This window comes from Neopelma chrysocephalum, unplaced genomic scaffold (genome assembly GCF_003984885.1).
Source record: "Neopelma chrysocephalum unplaced genomic scaffold, ASM398488v2 Primary Assembly neopelma1_69, whole genome shotgun sequence".
Taxonomy (NCBI): domain Eukaryota; kingdom Metazoa; phylum Chordata; class Aves; order Passeriformes; family Pipridae; genus Neopelma; species Neopelma chrysocephalum.
In genome coordinates, this window is record NW_020897729.1 from 12,120,924 (window position 1) to 12,144,050 (window position 23,127).

The window sequence follows — 23,127 nt, forward strand, 5'->3', positions numbered from 1 at the left end:
TGGGATTCACAGCACGATGCAGGGGAATGTCTGCTCAGGGATCCCAACTGTACACGTTCTGCATCTTCAAAAGCACTTTAACCTCAGTCATAAAAGTAAGAGAGTCCACGAAGAATCAAATAATGCCAAAGTTCAATAAACTCCTTTTGATATTTAAAGTGGAAAACGTGTTTATTAACATTCTTTCAAGCTTTCCTTAGTCAAGGCCATATAAAAAAATCTCCATGTTGAGTATATGGTTTTACTTTCTACATAGTTACAGAGGTATTATATAGAATTTACCTTTTTTGTGATACACTGGTAAGTACTGAGTTCTGTGAGACAGGTGTAAGCGCTTGTTTTCAAATCAGGTATTTGAAAAGAACAATTTTTTATATACAGAGTTTAGCAGACTAATGTAGCATAAAATGCTCTTAATAAGAGGCATATGAGCCAAGGATCAATATAATACTTACCTAAAACTCTTTTTCTGTGTGGAACAAAATCTCTGTCTTGGGCATCCCCCAATTCCCACATCTTCACTGGAAACCAGACAACAAAGTAGTAGCAAGGGGGATAATTAATGTGCTTATGGTGGACCTGACCTTGTGAATTGCTCAAAACTAAACATATATTCTAAGTTTTCTTAACCTGGGAATTGCTCAATGGAATTTCTTAAAAACTCAGCTACTGTGGCAAACTCCAAAGGATTATTTGGAATCGCTGCTTTGAGACAGAAGTGGAATTTCTTCTGCTGTTTCGATACACCAGCACACAGAATATCGATCTGTTCTACATTTTCCTTTCAGTAGTGGTGACAGTTCTTAGGAAAACTCTATACAAACATGCAAATACAGGTTTTGTTGGGCTTAAGGGGTAACACATACCTACATGTAATAAATATTGCTCTCAGAACGACCCATTTGTAGCTACAACATGGAAATAAAAGTACTTCCAGAGAAATCCCGTTTCAACAAAAGACATTTAGAGTCTGTGTGATATTTCCATTGATATAAACTATTAACATTATTCATTAGCATTGTGAAGTCCAGTTTAACTGTTGGTTTTGAGAAGACAGAATGTGTGACTGAATACCTGCATCAAAAATAAAATCTATCTGTAATGATTTAACCCGAGTACTACTACACGAACTGCTGCTCCTATCAAAGAAACCAAATGGATTACAGATTAAAAGATTCCCTACGCAAAGGTTTGTAAATAGCCTTAAGAACCCCTTTGTTCATACACTATTGGTCATTAGTAGTCTCAGACAGTGTTTGCCACTCTGTACTCCCTGTCCTCACTGGGCTGCAGCTGAACCACCACACTCTCCTCGTTCCTGCCGCTCTCCGCGTCGCTGCTGTCATTGTCATTGTCATCCTCCTCGTACTCCGAGGACTCGGTCATGTTCTGGTGGGAGTGGGACTCTGACAGAGCCCCGAAGGACTGGGTGCTGACCGAGGCCAGAGGTCTGAGCAGAGGAGTGTTCTCAGACACCTCGTTCTCCTCCTGGCTGCTGTCTGTCTCCGAGTCAGAGTCCCCCTGGGAAGGGACCACCTTCTGCTTACACACAGGGCAGGTTTTCTTTGTTTTTGTCAGCCAGGGGTCCACACACTTGCAGTGATATGCTGTTAGGAAATGAAATACGAGGACATCATTATCCAAGTGAAAAGGACAGGGAAACCTGCTAAACTGTGCTTCTGTTCAGTAACACGGGACAATTTCACAATGTAACTCACACAGAGAATTTTATTCCCAAGTTTGCTGGCACACAGCCTGTACAAAACACCTGATGGATTCAGGACTCAGCCACATGGGTATATGCAATGAACACTTGTGTTCTCTACCGAGTGAATGAGAGCAGCCCTGCAACAGGCCACATTTAACGAGATAAACTTTAAAGCTTCTTGAGGAACTCTAACCACTCTGATGCAGGCACGCCCACCATCACCATCCTCACAATGCCTCTAACCTCCACACCAACATGTATCAAAGCACCTTGTTATTAAATAAAGTTACTGCACGATTTTGTGGATTTTAAATTAGGTCTGCAGTTGGTACTGCAACTATACTGTGTTTAAAAAAAAAAGTGTGTGTCTTACTTATGGTATTAAAACCCCACCTCTGCTTAGTAACAGAGACTTGTACCTGGCAGAGAGATTGTATGTACACAGGCCAGCACGCTGGGTTTAGTACGTGGTCAAGCACGTTTGGCAACATGTTCTCCACAAGAACTTGTGGTGGTTGGTGGTGTTCAAGTTTAGTTACCTCTGCAGTCCCCCACTGGGAGAGATGCTGTGGACCTGTTCTTTCTCTTCTGAGAACTCCTTGTTTGTCAGGCTGGTTTGAAATGGGTTTTACACTGTGGATCTACAAAGCTCCTGTCACTGGCTGGGTATGGAAGGCTGGAACATCAGCTGTCTCTTTGTTAACAATATCTGTGACTGCTGTCACAGTGCCTGCTCACAGCAGGAGTTCAGTGAAAAAAAACCAGATAAAACTGTACCCAGCCAAAACTGTACTGCCAATGAGAGGCAGAGAGAGGGTCCCAAGCTAGGAAGGGTGAATTGTATCTTTCTTGAGAGCTTTTATCAAAAGCAGTCTTGTCTTGTGGATAGATATGGACCTGACTGCTAAGTACACCTTTGCAGTGGGCTGGATTTGAGACAGACTGTCACAGGGGAAATATCCCACCAACACTAACTCCAAGTGCAGTCAGGCAGTGGGTCTGCATGGACACAGGCTGCAGGACAGACCCCTCCCTCCAGCCACACCTCCCCATCACCAAAAGCTCAATTAGGTTTTATGGTTTATTTCTCTTGGGGAAAGGGAAAGCCTATTTTTTTTTTTAATGTAGAAAGTATTACATTAAATACAGATATTTAAGGGGCAGTGCCAAGCCCAAATTTTCTTTCATGTATACATCCAAGGAAAAATACGAAGTGGGAATGCTAGCCTTTTGGCTTTTAAAAGGAGAAAGCAAGCTTTCTCTTTTCCCACTTTGCATGCACATTCCTGCATATTAGCAAAAAGAAATTTTATAAATCACTCACTAAACATATCTGCTGTGGGTTTTAGACAGTGTTCTACAGAGCTGTTTTAATCCAAATACAAACCTAAAATACAGCTGCTTACCGTGAGAGCATGGAAGGATCCTGAGCTTGTCTCCATCCTCATATTCATCCAGGCAGATGGCACACACATCATATTCATCTCCTACAGCATAGAAGTGAGAATCAGCTTGACTTTAAAGGACTTGCAGCAGACCCTCATCCAAGCCAGTGCTCCCTACTGCCCAGGCAGGGCAGCTCCTGCCAGCTGCAGAGCTACTCCTGGACTTCTGACCTCTTTGGGACCAGAGCTCATCCACTTTAGGATAATAAAAACATTTTAAACTGTGTGAAGTGCTATCTCTATAATATTCTTTCATGTTCATTGAAAGTAAGATAAAAGGATTTAAAATACAGGATTCACTTTACTATACAGGTATTAATTAGTTATTGACAAAACTTAAGGCAGAAAAATAGCAACAAATAGAACTGGGTAAAAAATAAGAATCATAAGGAATGACAGTCTGGTCACGGGGGGAAGTTCAGTGTTTTGTAACTCAAACTTGACAGACAGGACACCCAGCACTGACAGCACTGACACAGCTGCTGTGGTACGTTATATGACCAAAGGAGAGACACTTCTCAGAGGTCAGTGCATTCCTGCTCCATTTTTTTGTCAAGGGCTTTACAACATGGTCCTTCCATCAGTTCCCATGGCTCTTTTCCTTTCCCTGAAGACACTGGCCTCCCAAGCTGCTCCTGTCCTGTGGTGGCTTTAGCCCAGCCACTCACTCCATTCGAGGGATGGGGAAAAGGGTCAGAAGGGAAAAAGTCAGAAAACCCTTGAGAAAAAGACAGTTCCATGGGTAAAGCAAAAGCTGGACACACAAGCAAAGGAAAATAAGGAATTCCTTCACTGCCTCCCATCAAAGCCTCAAGACCAAACAGCTGCAAGCAGAACTTAGGTTTTAGGTTTGGTTCCTAAACCCTTTGCCTCAACATCCATGGATTCAGACATCTCTCTCTCTATCTCTCCAGGTAAAGACAGAAAGTCCTGAACCTTTTGGTGCCTCCCTTACCCCTCTGCAACCAGGATTCTTTTCTGGGAAGTACATAGGAGTTCCATGGAAGGGGAGGAAACTGCCCTTTCCAGAGGGGCCCATAAGAGGTTGGGGCACTTAATGAGTGATAAGATATATAAAGAACGAGCAAACAGGATCAAACCTAGCAGGGTCACAGGGAAGGTAGGCAATACCTTTGCAAACTGGTTTCTAGAATTAAGAAATATGGCACATCCTCTCTCTGTGGACATTGGTAGAACAGCCATTCGTAGAAGCTCTGGGTGTGAAATGACTGCTCCTGGTCAGTAAGGGCAGTGAGGATTAGCAGAGGGGGGTGGTAAGTGGAAGCTGCTCCTGGTGGTGTTGGAAGCAGTTCCCCAGGCTGGAGGAGTTACTGGTATTGTCTCATTACAAAATTGCCCCCAAGGAATGTATCAGTTATACACACAGGAGACACAAGCTCCAGCTGCACACTGCCCTGACCATGAATTGTTCTTTAGGTGCACAAACCACTTCACCAGAAACAACCAGCTTGGCCCAGCCTGCCTCTCCCCGTCCCAGGGCTGGGAGCACAGTGCCAGCAACCTTCCCATCACCTGACTGACATGGATGGTCAGGGACTGCACAGTAATGGAGCCAACTGTCCATCCCATCACACGGGCACTCATCTGCCCAACACGTGGTGCTGGGTGCCCACACCCTGGTTACACACTGTGCAATAGGGGAAGGCACCAAGGAGCCCAGAGAGCAGTGCTGGAAGGTGACACTTTTCAGACATCTTTTTCTCAAATTCCCGTTCCTGTAGCTTAGGAGCTGACTCAAAACCACCAAGGGAATCAAGAGAAATGGAAGCATGGACATTATTGCAAAATAAAGTATCTTGCTTAAATAAACTGTCTATGAAGAGTATTTAGTAAGCAAAATTATCTTCTAACTATTTGGCACATATAAATTAAAAAAAATATTTTCAGGAACACGGAATTACCTATCCACACATATATGTGTGCTTTGAGCTTAACATAATTTTAAAGAGTTAATTTCAAATCCATAGAAGTAGGTCACTAGAGAAAGGCTCCGTAGGCCCTGCAGAAGAAAACACTTTTTTTTTTTCTATGAGGCTGAGTAACACTGCACAAATACTGTATCCTCTCAAACTGAACATCTGCTCTGCACAAAGTGACAGCAAAATGTCATTAATAATGCAGGGTGGCTTTATCAAGGGCAAAGTTCTGTCCTTGAACCCAGGCACATCCCCTGGCCTGGTCTTTGTGCCTCAGCAAATACATTCCCTATTGACACATGCCAGGTAGTAATCAATCATTTAACTCCACCTTTTCTTCTTACACCTTGCAATAGCTTGTGTGAATGACTAGCAGATGGTAAAATGGTAACAAATATAAAAACAAAATGGAGAAGAAAAGTAGCAGATTTTTTCCTACTTTTAAGGAGTAGACTACAATAGATAGGGCCTTAAGGCAGCTTTTCTATTTCACTGAATAAAGTAACAGCTTAATTGCTCAACTTTGTCATTAGATCTTGCATCAATTTATTCACTACAGAGAATCACAACAGCAACTATTTTGGCATTAAATTTGAATTGCTCTTGCCCTCACAGAAGTATTGTGATTAAGTGAAAGGAGCATTCCTCCCAAAAGATAGTTTTGTTTCTATACTCTCAACAACATCAGGCAACTTATGTGCCATTAATATTTACCAGTTTCCAGACAAATAATTACAGAATCATAGAATAGTCTAAGCTGGAAGGTCACCTATTCCACCCTTCTGCAAAGAGCAGGGACACCTTTCACAGATCAGGCTGCTCAGAGCCCCACCCAACTGAATGTTTCAGGGATGAGGCAGCCATAACCTCTCTGGGCAACTTGTACCATGGTCTCACTGCCCTCACAGTAAAAAGTTTCTTCCTAATATCTAGTCTGCATCCACCCTCTTTTAGCTTAAAACCATTGCCCCTTGTCCTGCTGCAAGAGACCATGGTAAAAAGTCTATCCCCACCTTTCTTATCAGCCCCTTCAGGCCCTGCAAGGGGCTCTCAGGTCTCCCTGCAGCCTTCTCTTCTCCAGCTGAACACCCCAGCTCTCCCAGCCTGGCTCCAGAGCAGAGGGGCATCACCCCCAGAGCACTTCCATGGCCTCCTCTGGATGCCCTCCAGCAGATCCACATCTGTGCTGTGCTGAGGATCCCAGAGCTGGATGCACACTGCAGATGGGAGTTCCAAATAAAGGAAATACTGCACCACAGTGACTGATTGCTGTGGTCACTGGCAATGGGAGCCCCACAAGGAACTTCTGTGGAATTTCTGTACTGATTTTGCTGTATATTATGCAATGTTTTAATGCCCACCCATAGTCTGCTCTGCTTCCATTAAGGAAATGATAGAACTCTTCTATTTCAGTGAGAACAGGATCAAGCCAAACTTTTTGTGTGCTTTCATTCTAACTCTACTATCTATTTCAATGTACTCAGAATCACCTCTAAAACTTAACAGCCCCCCGATTTACAGTGTTTTGGTGTTAAAAACAATAGGGTTCAATTAGTTATACCAAGAACGATCCACTTGCCTTTCTTAAACTTATGTACAGGAAGTTTCTTAAGCTGATCCTTCCTAAGCCGATTCCTTCTTGCTCTGTGTCTGTCTTGCACGAATTTTGTGATCTAGAAACAGACATAAGACAAAATGAACAGTAAGTTAAAACAATAAAAGAACAATAAAAGTTTTGATTTATGAAGCTCTGCAGTAAGTTGGTCAAAAGGGAACTTCAGCTCACACTGAATCCTCTCCCCTTGCCTGAACTCAAGGAAGAAATCAAACAGGCCTAAAGGGTGTTCTCCATGACCAGGGCACTTGGAACTGAGAATACACAAGCTTTTTTTGGAGAGGAAAGAAAGAAAAAGTTATGTCCATACTACATAAAATAATGGCTATTGCTGCAATCCTCTACTGAGGTGTGTGAAAAGCAGGAACTACATTACAGAGCAAAACACAATTCAGTAAGTTTGACTGGTTTTCTTTACAGATTTAGACTATTACAGACGTTTTAGAGGATTATTCCCACATTCATCAGAATTGTGTTTTCAGATTATCTACAGGAGTAGTTTGGGGAGGAGTAAAGGGGACACTTGAAGCCATTGTTACACTTTACACTATGCGATACTAAGATAGCTAAATAACTAAAATAGCTTAGTATTATTAGTTATTTAGTTATCTAAATAACCATATTAAAGGTTCTATTTCCATTTGATTGATAGTCCCTAATGCTATTTCTGTTTGATTTCTGATTCCAGCACCTGTGACATATGACATCATTTTTCAAATATGATGGCAAGCAAACAAATGAACAAAGGCCTGAACCAAAGTGTACACACTTACAAGTCCTTTGAAATTTGCAGAGGTACTCTACATCTATCTGCACCGTGGGTATGCAAACATGGAGAGTATTAATATTCTAAACAGCATGAATATCTCTCACTTCAGGAATCCCTGCAAGGCACTGATAGATTTCACAACCAATTATTTCTTATAAGTAACAAGTTTTGGTAAAATAAAATTTGTATATTTTTGAAGGACATTTGAACCTAAACTGTTTGTTCAGATTCTTTTACCCCAGCTAAACCATGAGCTGTATGCTCATGTGTTACCCCTTCACTGCTGCTCCCTGAGCCAGACCCTCCCCACACCCACCCTACTGTGTACACATGAGCTTCAAGGGACACCTTTTGTCCAGAAAGATACTGTAAAAGACTGTATCAAAAACTCTGATCACTTAGGGGTGATTTTTTTTTAGCATTCTGCTTTGTTTTCAGAGAGCTGCTGCAACTGTGATTGTGCCAAATGTGTCCAGGATTGTGTGAAACACATAACTTGCAGTGCAAAAAATACTAACACAGAATAAAATATTTTAAGAAAGTGTTTATAGAACAGTTGATGCATTCCTTGATTTTTATTAAAAGGTAAAATAATAAATTGGGCAGAGATTCCAAAAAGTGGGATGCTGAGTATTCTGAGATAATACACAGCTATGCTATCTTACCTTTTCAAGGAGAGATGTCCCAGCTGAGAACTTCTACAGGCAGTGTATGTGAGATGTGTACTCTGTGCTTGCACTGCTCACTACCCTGCAGCACAAACCAGTGAGCCCTGCACCACTGAGCAGTGGCACTAATGATTATCAGGTCTGGGAAAGCAGGACATGCTCTGGGTGTACAGGAGCACAAGGACAGGTCACCCTGCATGGGGCCAAAAGGCAAAGGCTTGTGCAGTGCAAGAGTGGCAATGAGAACAATTCCCTGTAAGCAGTCACAGGGCAGAGAGAACATCCAAAAGGCCCATGATATGCCTTTGACACAATTCTGCACCTCTTTATTTTACTAAGAAACGAAAGGATTCCAGGTAAGCATGGAACAGGTGTGTGCTGTACACACAGCCTTCCCTGTTCCCTTACTGCATCCCTTCCTTTAACCTCTCTATGTGACAGCTCCCTGACGACCTGTTTGAAAGAAAAATGTTATTAACAGAAGGAACTTACCATAAATATGACGATGAGAATAAGACAGATCCCTACTATTATTAAGAAGGGGATTAAGTAGTACTCCAAAGGAAGACTGAACTCTGGGATTAGCACAACATGGCCACTGTGGGGAGGAAGAATAAATACGATTTTAAAAAAAAGAAAAGGTTGTCACTAGACATGCTACAGGAATCTTATCTGTGCACAACAACACAGAAAATTCAGCCAATACCCACACAATGTAAAGTCAATTAAATAAAAGGATAAAACAGTGTTTCTTAGGACATTTTTGGAGTTAAAACTACTTCCTGATCTCAATCATAAATCTAGAGCAACCAGGAAAACCACCTCATAGCTGCTTTGACAGCAGAATGAAAAAAAAAATAACATGATATCAAAAGATACAGTGAAATCATTCTTATTTACTAAAGCATTGTGGGTTGCTCTCAGGCACAAGATTTTACCCGGAATACCTCTAGCCTCTGTTATCACAAAATTCTATTTTAAATCCATAAATATTCAAAAGAGGCAATGACCTGATGCAAGGAACAACACAGCTGCACGTTAGGTAACCTACCCCTTTTCATAAGTAAATTCTTCTTTAAGAGAATTGGCTGACGTCTCACCAATAAAGACAGAAGGAATGTCAATCTTCTTTAAAACTTCAACTGTATACAAAAAAGCAGGAAAATAAAACTATTATTATGTGGACACTCTATGGGAAGTCTTAGCATTATGAGACTATCCCAACAGGAAGACATATTAGAATAGTGACATACAGACAAATGTACATGCATGCTACAGCTTTACATCGTACAAATGCTATTATTTTTCCTAAACAATTTCTAAGGACTTTATTTTGGGTATAAAAATCAAAATTCCTAATGGAATACTAAAGAGAGCATAAAACCAAAATATTTTGACAAGAAAGTCATCATCAGAGTAAGTTTAACCAGAACACCATTCTTTACTCAGAGAATTGATACAAGTCACACAGCTCCACTGATTTCCAGAATTTCTGACAACTTGTATGATTTTGTGATCTGGTCCTGTAAGTTTTAATAAATCTGTCTTCCCTCCTTTTCACTCTAGACATAAGTAAACATGTTGGAAACAACTGCAGTTGAAGTCAAAAAAAAGAAAGAAGAAAATGAACAAGTCCCACATCTTTATTTCAATCTCAAGAAACTGGATAAACTGTCTTCTACTTCTCTGCTTACCAGTGAAGGCAATAATAAATGAAAAATTACTGAAAGATAAATCCCATATTCCAGAAAACCTTCTCCTCAGCTTCACCTTATACTGATTTGCCCCCGACTGCTTCACATTTAAGGCTCAAAGTAACCTGAGTTTAGACCAGGTTATATCAAAGCAGTCAGGTCCCCAAGTGTCACCTCACACTTCCAGATCTGTGTTTGTTGTGGACTTGTTCTACATTTTGATTTCTCAGTGAAACATGACAATAAGATTCACACAGGTTAAGAATTCATTAAACCCACTTTCACATAAGTGCCTGGGTTACTCAGATCCCATTTAGTTTGTGAGAGTTCATTCCTAGTTTACTCAATGATGTTTCCACTGGGAAAGAATTTATTTTCCTCTCATTTATGTTCTTGTTCCATACTGAGCATGTTCAAAAACTGGACAAAATAAAGAAATGTCACAAAGAAAGTCACAGCAGCACTATAGACAAAAACCACACACCATAAAACAAACTCAACATTTTGACTAGACTACAAGATGTTCTGAACATATTCACTTCATGAAGGTCAAAACTGGAACAGCTATCATGAGAATCAAATAATAAATCATGCACTGGTCTCTAAACATTCTTTTCCCAACTGAAAAACTGAAAATAAGTACACATGATATGTATTCCTATGAAACTAGAATCCATTTGTCCAGAGGAACAGGAAAACGTACCCAGCAGTGCAACAACAAAATGGAACCACTAACAATCACAGTTTGACTCTTTGATCTCAAGGGTCTTTCCCAACCTAAATGGTTCTGTGATTCTAAATACTAAAAAGCTGTATTTTAAAGTTTCATTTCCTTCCAAATGCATTTTTTCTACTTCTCCTATATTTCTACTTAATTAACCACACATCAGCTATTTTCCACATCAGTCATATAAATCTCAGATTTAACCATTTAACCCAGAACACTTGAACTAAAATTTGGAAGAAAACCAGAAGAAATGCTCAGAGAAGGTAAAAGTCAATGTCACTAATAATACACAAGTATACATATATGTTCTTATACAAATATCTCCCATTTTTAAATGTTAAAAGCAGGAGGATTTCTGTTTAGGGAGGGGTTGTTTCTGGTTTTGTTTCTTGGGGGGGTTTTTTTCTTTGGTTGGTTTGTGCTGGTGGGGTTTTCAGGGCTCTTTGGTGGTGATGCTCTTGCCAGTGGGTGAAATGATTTTTCAAACAGGAGAGAAGAAGTGATACCTGTACTTACTGTCGTTGGATCCCATGCTTATGAGGTCATCAGAATCAACATTGTGAACTATAGCTGCCTTGTATCCAGCTCTCTGGGCATTTAAAACCTGTAAGCCACACAAAATATTTATTGGAAAGACTACTGCTTCCAAACACAGTAACCTGTCTGTGCCCTGAGACAAGGTACACCTCCAGGAAGTTATTAATATGTATACAACATCATTTGCACTTATAAAACAAGTGTCTCCTTTCAAAGCAAAATCATACCATTATTCTTATACTCATGTAACTATGTTATTTTTCCAGAAAACCAATATTGTCTGCAGGTAGTGTTTATATATACTAAAAATAGAGTTAAAAACTTGCTATAGGTAGTTAAAAACAATATTTGATCATAATTGAAAATAAAGGCACTAATGTAATCTAGAAATTACCACTTGATAAATGTGGAATATCTCACCTGAAATCTCAGGTATCAGAAGCTTTCTCATGGAAAAGGGCAAAAATTTTAAGGGAGTACAAAGCTATTAACATCCTGTGCACTAGTTAGGTTTCTGAACTATACTCATATTTTTGCCAATACAAGCAAAGCCCAAGATCCATGTAAATGGCATTTACTACAGTGGCTGTCACTAGCGTAAACTTAGATTACAACTATTCATCTTGGATACTGCATCCACCACAGTATAAAAACCCCTCACAAGCTGCAAAAAGCATTTAGATCCAAGAATGTTGAAGGTTGGAAGGGACCTTAAAGATCAGTGCACTGGAGTGGGTCTCGAGAAGGGCAGCAAAGCTGTTGGAGGGCCTGGAGCACATGTCCTGTGAGGAGCAGCTGAGGCAGCTGGGGTTGTTTGGTCTGGAGAAGAGGTGGCTCACGGGGGACCCTGATGAGGCTCAGGGATGACCATTCTCTACAACTGCCTGACAGGAGGTTGCAGGCAGGTGGGTGTCAGGCTCTGCTCCCAGGCAACCAGCAACAGTGGACAGAGTCTTAAGTTGCACCAGGGGAAATTTAGGTTGGACACGAGGAATTTCTTCACAGAAAGGGTGGTTAGATACTGGAAGGGGCTGCCCAGGGAAGTGATGGAGTCACTGTCCCTGGAGGTGTTTACTGACACTGGACGTGGCACTCAATGCTGCTGACAAGGTGGTGTTCGGTCGTAGGTCAGACTTGATCAGCTCTGCTTTATCTGCCTGGGGGCAATAAAATTCTCCCTCCCCTTCGTATCAGTATCTACCCTACTGATAGCTGTAGATATTTTTCTGAAGTACCAGTAAATTCTTTGAAAGAGAGAGGAAAAAAGAAATAATAATAAAAAACAATTTAAAAAAATCTTACCTTGACATCAAAGTTGCACTCCAGCCTTCGGATCAACACAATAAAAGCCCCAGAGGAGTTGTCTCTCAGGGGAGGTGGGGCTATAGGCTCACACGCATTCTCTGGTTTGGAATTTATTAGAAATCCCTAGAAAACATGAACAGAAACAGGAGCTTCTTTTCTCTGTCTTAACAAAAGAGTTGGTGGACAAGAATAAAACCACATTTTCATACAATAGCTAAGCAAATTCTCATCATCAGCTTAATCCTATATTGCAGTAAGATTTCTGCTACTTCCCTGACTATTTATTTTAAGTCATCAGAATCTTTATGTCTGTAAAGAATTAGAAAGTTATAAGGAAAATAGAGTTTTTCTAATCACCTCATACTCAGACTTTGCAGTATAATTCCACATAAAGAGGATGGCATATACATTAATATAGTGTTAACTATTATGGTAAGACATATGGAGACCAATCAAGAAACCAGAAGTACAATGCACCACTGCCTGAGCTCTGAGGGGAGCTGGCCCTTCTCCCTTTGCTAAAATGGGCTTGCTTCCTTGGTCAGCTCTCTATAACACCTGAGTGGTGAATTGCCAGAAAATAAGACTATAACTAATGTGTTTTATGCAAATAAAGATCATTAGAAGCTGCACTGCTATGGGCTCGAGAAATTATTGCTACAGTTCTAGATATATCCTTAAACTCTCAGTTTTCACCGACAACTTTAGACAAATAGAGATGTCATCACCTGTATAGAAATAATTATACAAAATAAGTGATATATATAAGTGTACATATTAACTGTCGGTTTAAATATATGTTTATATACACAGTTTATATATAAACATACATATTTTATATAACATATACAGTATACAGTGTGTATACATGAAGTGTCAGTTTAAATGTACTGTTTACATATAATCTTACACTTTATCCATAAATATATATTATTCATAAAGTTTAACCTGAAACAAAGAGAAGCGTTTTTGTTTGGAGTAATTTTGTTTTCGTAATAATACCCCCTTTGGCAGAGAAGCTGCACCAGCAACATATTCTTTGCCAAGTTTGTGGTGACAGGCACAACATTACACAGTCTGCAACAATCAAAAGCAATAACTGAAAATTCTACAGTGATCTGCTGCAAGGGAATGATGAATTGGGTCCCCAAGGTTCCCCAATTGATCCAGCACACACTGCTCGGGGTACCTGGCTTCACACAAAGCCTTTACTCTGCTTTAACTACACTGGGCCGTGAGGAACTGACTGAATCGCCAGAGGGGTTTTACACAAACCACACAACACCACATTACAGGTCACAAAATGCATCCACAGCAGCCAAAGACTGGCTTGTCCTTAAATCTGCCATACATTCTTAACTGTCTTTAATCGAGGAACCATCTAACTGAGCAGCACCTACACTTATGCTTTGGCACTGCCTATTACAGAATCTGACAGACTGTGTTTTACAACTTGCATACTAATAAATCTTAATTAAAAGCATTGAAAAAGTATACCACTTTCATCCTATTGCAACCGATATCACAGCATTTTTTAAACTAATTAAAATCTTAATGCAAAGGAAAAAGTTTTAGTCTAATATTCAGGACTAAACTTGTTATTACTTCTACACAGGTGATGACACCTACCTTAAATAAGACACAGAGCTGTCTAACAGTTTAAAAGGTTAAAATCAAAGCTCCTTATATCTATTTTTGATGTATTCAATTGGCTCACTACTTGGGTAAATCACTTAATCACCGTCTGTTATACAGCTCTAACACCACTTCTCCCCATGATAACACCCACTGGGCATGGAAATGAAGTCTGCTCGAGGGGAATTGCAGAGAATTTGGAGTTACAGGAATTGTTACAGCACTTTATTCCCCTTTGCAATTAAAAGGGCAACACGCAACTAAAGAGTGATCCACCCTTGGCCTTTCACACCAGCTTCGTTTTTTGCATAGTGGTTACTCACAACACTGCAACATCCCCAATGCTGCAGAGCCACAGTCTGGGGCCATACACACCACACACAGAAGGAACAGGCAACTCTTATCTTTTTTAGTTTACAGGGAGTAAGCAGATACAGTTCTCTTGATATATATTCAGGGGATTTATATATATATATTTTTTATTTATTTCACCTTCAAGCCTTCTGCTGGTAGTCTGTAGCCAAATCTAGCAGGTAGGTCATCAAAAGTCTGGGTTCCATTTTCAAGGTTGTACTAAGAGAAACAAACAAACAAACAAATAAATAAAATCAGGTTTGCAACAAGACAGAAATAGTTAGCAAGTGTAAACAGAAATAAACAACACTGCATTCTTTTAGATTAAAATATTTATCAGACATAGGACATCTTGTGACCATGTCAATGAAATCACAAAACTGCTAATTCCACTTGTCTTCCACTCACCCAGCAACATCATTCTTTTCTTATCTAGCTGTCAAAATACAAAAGTAATAGATATTTTGTTAAATTACTTGTACAGTAAATCTTTCTTTCTACTGTCTAAAACTCAAATACCATCATATTTGCAGAACAGAAACTAAAAACCAAAGAATAAGAAATCTGAAGAGCTGGAGGGCTTAGGTATAGAGTTTTTATTGGATGGTGATAGCAGGTGTTTTGCCATGAATTCACTTGTGTACAGGGAAGAACAGCTTTCAACAAGTTGTAGGCAAAGAATACACCACCCCTTCCCAATTCCCTGCCATCCATTCAGGTTAGTAGCTGAAAAGTATCTCTACAGTTTTGTTTTATAATAACTATGAGCTTTCACTTCAAAACAGAAGAATATTGTAAAGATATAAATCTGTGGAAGCTTTGTTTCATCTTTCCTTGTTCATCTATGCCATGCCTGACCAACACAGAAGTCATACCGGAAAAGGTGCAAACTGAAAATATGCTACATTTTTTTCATATAAAGTAAAACAAGTATTTCCTGCAAAAGTTGTGAACTCTACAGTAACTGACTTGAATGTGCATCAGTTATAAGTTGTACTAAATGGTTTAGTGACTCAGAAACATTTGTCTATTCATTGTATCATCACACTGTCACACACAACAGCCAAGTAAGGATCATGTTTGCTTCAGAGGGACATTTTCTACCAGCCAGAACTCAAACTATAGCTCAGAGACAAACACTGCTGTGATTTATCTGAACTCTTCCAAAGGAGCAACATTTTGAAGGAGGTTTCTTCCCACAGACTAACAAAATTGAGGGGAAAGAGGCAGGAATGGAGCCAAGTTTCAAGGAAGCTTCCTTGTTCTGTGTAATCAGTGTGCTCCAGTCTCTCCTCCCGGCCTTCCACCACACAGAGCACCAGTGCACCACCTTCTTCAAAACATCCTTCCTGAGCTTGTGCCACTGCCAGTTCTTGTTTGAATTACTTGGCAAGCCCCAGCTAAAGCCAAGAGTCAGACACAAACCTATTTATTTTCACTCCTTTTTTATAAAATAACCAATTCTGCCTCAAATGCATGTAACAGCACTTTACACATACATGATCCTTCATCTGAAGCTGCAGCTATGTGAGAACACAGAAGCATAAAGACTCTTAAATTAGAAGGGAATAGAAGAATTTCTTTCCTTAGTGACCCAAAACTAGACCAGTTTTGCTAACAAATGGGTAATCATTAAACTGTGAAATCTCTCAAGATTGTAAATGATCTGTACACCAGTAATGCCATGTGACACTGCTAACATTCTCTCTTCTGAGCATTCCACTGGCTCCTCTGTGCAGTAGTTTTAGTCAACTTCATGTCTTCATTTCTTACTTCAAGATATTCTCAGAATAAATCTGCCACTTCCAAACATCCAAGAATAAAAGACACTTCATTTTTATATGGAATCATTTTAGAATACTGCACACAAAAGCTTAAATAGAAAAAATTAAACTAAACTTCCAAAATGCCCAATTTTTCTTTTTTGAAGTTGGGGGGGTTGTTTGTTTTGTTTTAAATGACCCTTATAAGAGAGGAAGAAGCAAGAGTAAAAGTCAAGGTTTTTTTGAAAAGAGGAAGTGTGGGCTTGGTGACAGAGGAAAGGGGAATAGGAAATCATGTTTACAGTAGAATAACAGTTTCAAATTTCACAATAAAATGGTCACATCAGTGTTATAATTCAGCAATTTTCTATCTGCATTGTTTCCTTACTTTTTTCCTCCAAAAAGTATTGACAGAATAGTAACAATCTGAAGATCCAAATAACATACTTCAGTGTTCATCAACCCCATGCTACCATAAACTTTTAAGAATTTTTATTTTAAAATTAGGCTTTAAGGGCTTGTCACTGTTCTCCCAAGTTGATATGGTATTAAAAACTCCTCTGCATATCACTGGAATAAGCAGAGAACACAGAGCCTACAGTACTTAGCTTTAATTATTTCAGTAGCTTAAGCTCTATCCTACAAAGACATTTATAACGTCCTCCTTAAAACTTCACAACATATCACGCTGGTAATAAATAGCAGAACAAAAACTTTTCCCACTGACCTATGTTCATTATACTGTTTATCAGCCTGATGATCTGAAATTCTACACACCCCCAAATTTTTTCCTGAACGCTAGCAGATATTTTCAGCTATTTAAAAAAATAGCTACGTCTAGGTGTAGCACTCACAAAAAACCTTCCTGACAAGGCCTCCAGCACACACACGAATTATACCAGCCACAGAAGACTACTTTATTTATTTACATCCAGTTACTGTACAAAATGGCATCCATAACCAAAACTTAAACAGCTGTCTAAGCCAAGTCACGGAATTCTTTTAACTGGATTATAACACGCTACAGAACATCTGGTCAGAGTGGAACTTTGTAAATGTCTAAGGGAATTAAGTGCTTTCACTGTCATGGTACCTGAGCACATATCATCTGCAAAGTTGTTTGAAAATGCACAATTCATTTTTTATTGAAATAAACTGTTAAGGCAATTCCATTTCAAGCAACATGCTATAATATTTATTGCATTAACTGATAAATTAATAGCATAGTTAAAAAGATTCGATTTCATAGACATTTCACCTATGTAGAAAATATACTTACTGCTAAAATATCTGCCTCCACAGGTAAAAGATTCAGGAAAGCAAATAACTGCACAGTCACAATAGTGTATATCTGAGTGGCAGACAACATCAGCATTCCTATTGACAACAGCATATTTTATTCAATACCTGCAAGAAAAAAACCAGAGTCAAGGCACACAGCAAATCCTTTGCTCTTTCATTTTACAGGGCTCTCTTGGTAAGTAAACACTTTGCCAGAGAAGTATGTAAAATGTTATTTGACATATACTTTTGAGAAACAAGTCATCTTAAAGTTATATCATTATTTTGGAATAGAAGTCTCTTCTGTCAAGATGTGTAACCTCCATGGGAGGGACTGCATGCAGAAACCACAAAGTTGTGAGAGCAGCACTTCAAAAAGCTTTAGGCACCATACAGCAATGCAAGGGATGAACATTCACATTGTATTAATCATCCTTAGAGACTCTCCATTTTAAACTTCCCTTCTTCCAGCACAAATCTAAATCAGCAAAATACCTCATATACTTGGAGTAAGTACACTAAAAGCATTTATTCTAAATATACAGTGCTTTTGCAAGTGTGAGACGAACATGTAACAAACACAAACCACCTGTTTCAACTTCAGAGAAACTCAGAGATGCTCCAACATGACATGTGCTCTGGGCAGCAGCTCTGGTCCCCTGCAAAGTGTGTGCATTTTTGAGACCTTTAAAAACAAGGACACGAGTACTCTGTGAAGTTTGCTTAGATGCACTTCCCCAGCTCCTGACTTTAAAGGGAAGTCAATTCTGCTTTGCGAGTAAGGGCCTGCAAACTTATGCTCCCATAATCCACAAACATATGAACAACACGGCACAAATTTGCAACTAAAATCCACTAAATATTATGTTTAATGTAGTAAGAAATTGTGTTTCTGCTAAGCTTTCATTTCAAATGCTCAATACCACGTGCCCACAAGCATTTCCTCCAATGTGGGGCTTTCGGTTCTTACACAAACACAAGGCTGTCCCATAGTCCACACTCACAGGGAGGTAACAATTCCAGTAGCAAAACCGTAAAGTCAAGCATCCAAACCAGTTGCAGTTGGGTGAGGGGGCGAGATTCAGCCTCAATCTATGCCATCAAGAAATGCAATCTGAATGGTTGGCTGACAAAGGGATGGAGACTTCCAGAGAGGAAGGATGTGGAGCTGGGAAAGAATCCTGTCCAGATGCTCATCAAACTTCTCCCCCATTTCCCATGAGCTACATGTAGAGGCATCTGTCCTGTTGGATATTCCCAAAATACAGGATGGATTAATGCCATGCCCCTCTTCCCCTAAAAAAGTTAAACTAGTGTTTGTTTTTTCCTACAACTTTACAGATGTCATATTCTATCAACTTTATTCATCAAAGCAGAACTCCCATCAAAGCAGTTTCACCAAACTGCCAGTATAAGATGTTCTGGATCATTTATTAACAGTCCTTCCATTTAGGGAACTCGAGAGACAACAACTAGTGTTCATCCCTGTGCCATGCTCCTACAACTGCCCATCCTACAGAGGTCAGTGGGACAGCTACAGCAACACAAGCTCATGGGGGAAAAGACTCAGAGGGATTCTGCACTGTGATCCACCAGGATGGACAACTGCCTCTGTCTGCAGAACATGGTCAAAAAAGAGAATATCAAAGAATTCTTTCACACAGAAATTTTACTCAAAACAAAACTACTAACCGAGGTAATTTTAGTGCTTAAACAACTACTTTTTTGGTTTTCTTTAACAAGGGCCATCTAAACAACAAAAACTCTTTAGAGCATGGAATAGAAATGGAGAATTACACTATCTCAGCCTCCCCCAGTAGCCTTACTACCTTGGGACAGAGTAAGAAATCATCATTAATTCCCAGAAATTCCCTGGCATCCAGAACAGCCCCATGAGAACAGTGGCAGTCGCTGCAAGGGAGCAGAAGCCAAGAGGAACCTCCCTCCAAGGTCTCTCTTCTAAAGGCCACAACACAGCCCAGAACGGGGCCTCTGCTCTGCACCAACAGTCAGGACTGAGCATCATCCCTGTGCTGCTGCTCCAGGCACAGTCCAGGCTGGAGACACACGGTGATCAGCTGCCTACAGAGGAACTTCAGATTCCTCTCAGCCTTAGCTACAGCATGACAAGGGGCAGGCAGCCTCTTAAGAACACAGAAAGCACAGAACATCTTATTCCCCTTGTAAATACTCACACCTAAATGTGACCAAGCTAGAAAATTCAATATTCAGAATTCAAATACATGTGATTCAGTACACCTTGAACTCCCGAGTACCAAACAAGCACATTCTGCAGGAAATCTAACCACTTCCACTGCTGGATGTAAGAGAATTGCTCAGTTCACAGATGGATCAAGTCTGAGATTCTTCCAGTCTCAAAGTAAGAGACTACTGGAAATAACATAAAATAGTCACAACAAAAAACAACACAAATACGTGGGATCCAATACTGCTGTAAGAGGTAAAATAATTCATGGACAAGTTTTAAAAGTGAATAATATGTGCTTAATAATATAATTATCAGAACCCCTGGATCTCCTCTAACTTCTTTAATTGGAGGAATTGAAAGTACTTCCAAATAATTAAACTCAATGAGGCCATCCAAATGGTTTGTATGATTGCTGAAAACCTCCAAATTGCAGCTTCTTATAGAAATGGTTTCATGTGGATTTGTTTTCATTTGACTGTAGATATTCCATTCTGAAAATTTTCTGTTGACTTAGCAGAGAAATCACAGCCAACATTACTGCTTTCTTTTTCAGAATCAAGAAACACCTAAGAATTCCTGTCTTCCTGTCCTATCCTTTGTGGGCTTTTCAAGCAAAAAGCATCATCCCATGATGTAAGGTTCTCAATGTTAATTAAAGCAAATATCAGAGTCAGATTTGATTTAAACTAACATGAAGAGAATTAGAATTCACTATTATTATTTGGAGGAAATAGCTGATATTTTCAAAAACAGTTCTCGCAATTCTGATTTGGTCATTCAGACACATGATGCTTTGTGAAACTTTCAACTGGTTCATGGGAACTGAAGTTACAGTCACAGGAACTGGTAATGAGTTACGAAATTAATGAATTTTTATTGCTAAATTAAGACCTACCAGCTTTTCTCATCAGCCTGCCCTAAAAAAGGAGGACGCTGGTGAAACTGGAAGGACAAAAGAACCATTGTTCGAAAAATACAGCCATTTTTACTATGACAGAAGCAACAATACACTTGAAGCTATCACAGCACTTTAACCAACACAGTAAATTCAGCACATACCTTACAACAGAGAGAAAAGCACTACAAGAGCATTAAGCAAGGTTAGAAAATATCAGAATTAAATTGGTCCTTGCCAACACCATGCATGTACAGTGAAGTCTTCCCTGTCAAAGCTACAGACATACAAGTTCTTCTGGGCCCAGGAACTACTGCCTCGAGCACAAGCCAAAAAGCCTTACAATTCCTGAAATTCCATGGCACTTTGGAAAGCACCCCCCTCTCAGATGAGGCAAGCAGCTCAGAGTATACAAAAATACAGGTGTATGGAATTAAGGGCTACACTATAAACCACACAACAAAAGTTAAACCTGACTCTGCAGTAACCTTCAGCACTTTACACCTGATTTTCCAGTGTGTACAAAGTTGCCCGTAAATAACTTTGGGCATTTCTTCCCACTCTGCATCCTAGAACTCACAAACCAAAGCCTGAGGTGCTGCACTCCTCTGTCAGGGACTGAACAGGGCACAAACATGGACAGGCAAATGTGGGGTGTGCTGGACCACAGCTACGAGCAGCAAGACACCCCTGAAGTAAACACACTAAGCTCACTTATGACAGAGGTCACAAAGAAATTACATGGCTCAAGACACAGACAAGAACATTGGGGCTTTTGGCAAATATCCACAAACCAGACTGCACAAACTACATATAGATATCAAATTTTCACACATTTGTATCTCAATCAACTCAAAATGTGTTTCAGAGCAGAAGACAACACAAAGCAATCCCATGCCCACATGGTTATGTACGTGCTTCAACTCTCTCATTTCCCTCCTACTTGTGAAAAAACCCCAAGCTTGTACATCTGTATTAAACAATCTTAAACTCTATTTGAAGCCAAACAGGATTATGATGCTTACAGGAATAACAAAAATCATATGAACATACAGAAACTTTGTCCTGACGCACACCCAGTGACAACATTCCAAGTAGTTCCGTAGCCTGGGCTGCACCTTCCAAAATTCCTTAAGCTACACAGTTAATACCAATAACTGTCACTCACATCCCTCAAACCCCCCATATCTTTGACTTTTTGCATTTTGATGCCACCACATCACTACTGACCTAAATCTCCATCTCACCCCTCTCGCAAAACCGAACACTGATGCACACAAAGGAAAATCAGCGTTAGACCTGTTAAGATGAAGGAACAATTCCTCTCAACTCACTTTAACCTTATCACTAGGAATTTGGCTGTCAGCCAGCCAGAGTCCACACTACTCGTTATCCTGCAATACCAGCCAGCACCTCGGAGCACAGCCAGCCTCAGGAACCACACACCGGGCTGAGACGCGAAACGCCCAAGCAAGGGTCGAGCTTTCCCCGGGCCAGGGGCGACGCTGGGGAAGCGCTCCAGCAGCTTCCCCTCCGCCCCCTCCCCCGGGGTCGGGCAGCGCCGAGGCCACGGCAGCTCCAGCCGATCCCAGCCCTGGCTCCGCCTGAGCCGCGCTGAGGACCGCGCCCCGCCTCGCCACTCCAAGGGTGGAAGCAAATAAGCGCTGCGCAATGAAGCGCTGAGCGCTCAGCGACTGCACATTCCGGGCGCTCGGCGGCAGGGAGAGACCGGGGGGCGCTGCGGCCGCGCCCTAGGGCAAACCTGCGGCCTGGGGGCCCCGCCCGGCCCGGCGCTCACCTACGGCCCGGCCCGGCCCGGTCCTTACCTGCGGCCCGGCCCTGCGGCCCGGCCCTGCGGCCCGGCCCCGCGCTCACCTACGGCCCGGCTCGGCTCGGCCCGGCCCCGCGGTCACCTGCGGCGCGGCGCAGCCCGGCCTGGCCCGGCCCGGCACTCACCTGCGGCCCGGCCCCGCGGCCCGGCCCCGCCTAGGCCCACGCCATGGCGCCTTCCGTGCGCTCGGCGCCCGCGCCGGAAGTTCCGCCTGACGGCGCTCGGCCGCAGGCGCCGCTCCGAGGCAGCCCATTGGCCTCTCGGGCTGTCACTCAGCCAAGGAGGGGCGGGGCGTGGCTCCACGTTAGACCCGCCCGCCGGGGGAGGGCGGTGCCGCTCCCGCCCCGCCGCCAGGGGGCGCGCGGCGCCGGGCGGGGCCACAGCGGCGTCTGAGGGGGACCCGGCCCCGGGGCCCCGCCGTGCCGGGGGGAGCCGTGCCGGGACCCTGCTGTGCCGCGACGGAACTGCCGCAGCCTGCGGTAGGAGACAGTGAGGGGCATGTGTGCGTGCAGTTCCTACGGCTGGGGGATGTCTTGTCCTAAACAGCAACGCCGAACTCGGCCGAGAAAGGAGACAGAATTAATCTGAGCGTACGGACCCCCACCGGCCTCTCGGGAGCTTGTACCTATTTCCCAGCCGTAACATTGCGAACACTTCCCGTAGATGTATCTATGGCAATTTATAAGCTTATAAATTGAAAAAATGATGCTGGAGTATGTCTATTGGCAGGCACAGCATTTCACCTGGGCCCGTG

The 23,127-nt window shown here is 41.5% G+C and overlaps 1 protein-coding gene across 1 annotated transcript; it reads right to left on the bottom strand.

Annotated features, from left to right (window-relative positions):
* Positions 1 to 144: 144 nt before the first annotated feature.
* On the bottom strand, positions 145 to 22,580 carry RNF13 (ring finger protein 13). Its single transcript, XM_027685420.1, has 10 exons — positions 22,499 to 22,580; positions 17,437 to 17,564; positions 14,533 to 14,613; positions 12,403 to 12,528; positions 11,080 to 11,167; positions 9,194 to 9,284; positions 8,635 to 8,740; positions 6,670 to 6,763; positions 3,115 to 3,195; positions 145 to 1,607 (listed from the first exon to the last, which is right to left on the bottom strand). Exons 2-10 carry the CDS (start codon positions 17,548 to 17,550, stop codon positions 1,246 to 1,248), a joined length of 1,143 nt encoding a protein of 380 aa, XP_027541221.1. The 5' UTR covers positions 17,551 to 17,564; positions 22,499 to 22,580; the 3' UTR covers positions 145 to 1,245.
* Between the last annotated feature and the right edge of the window lie 547 nt (positions 22,581 to 23,127).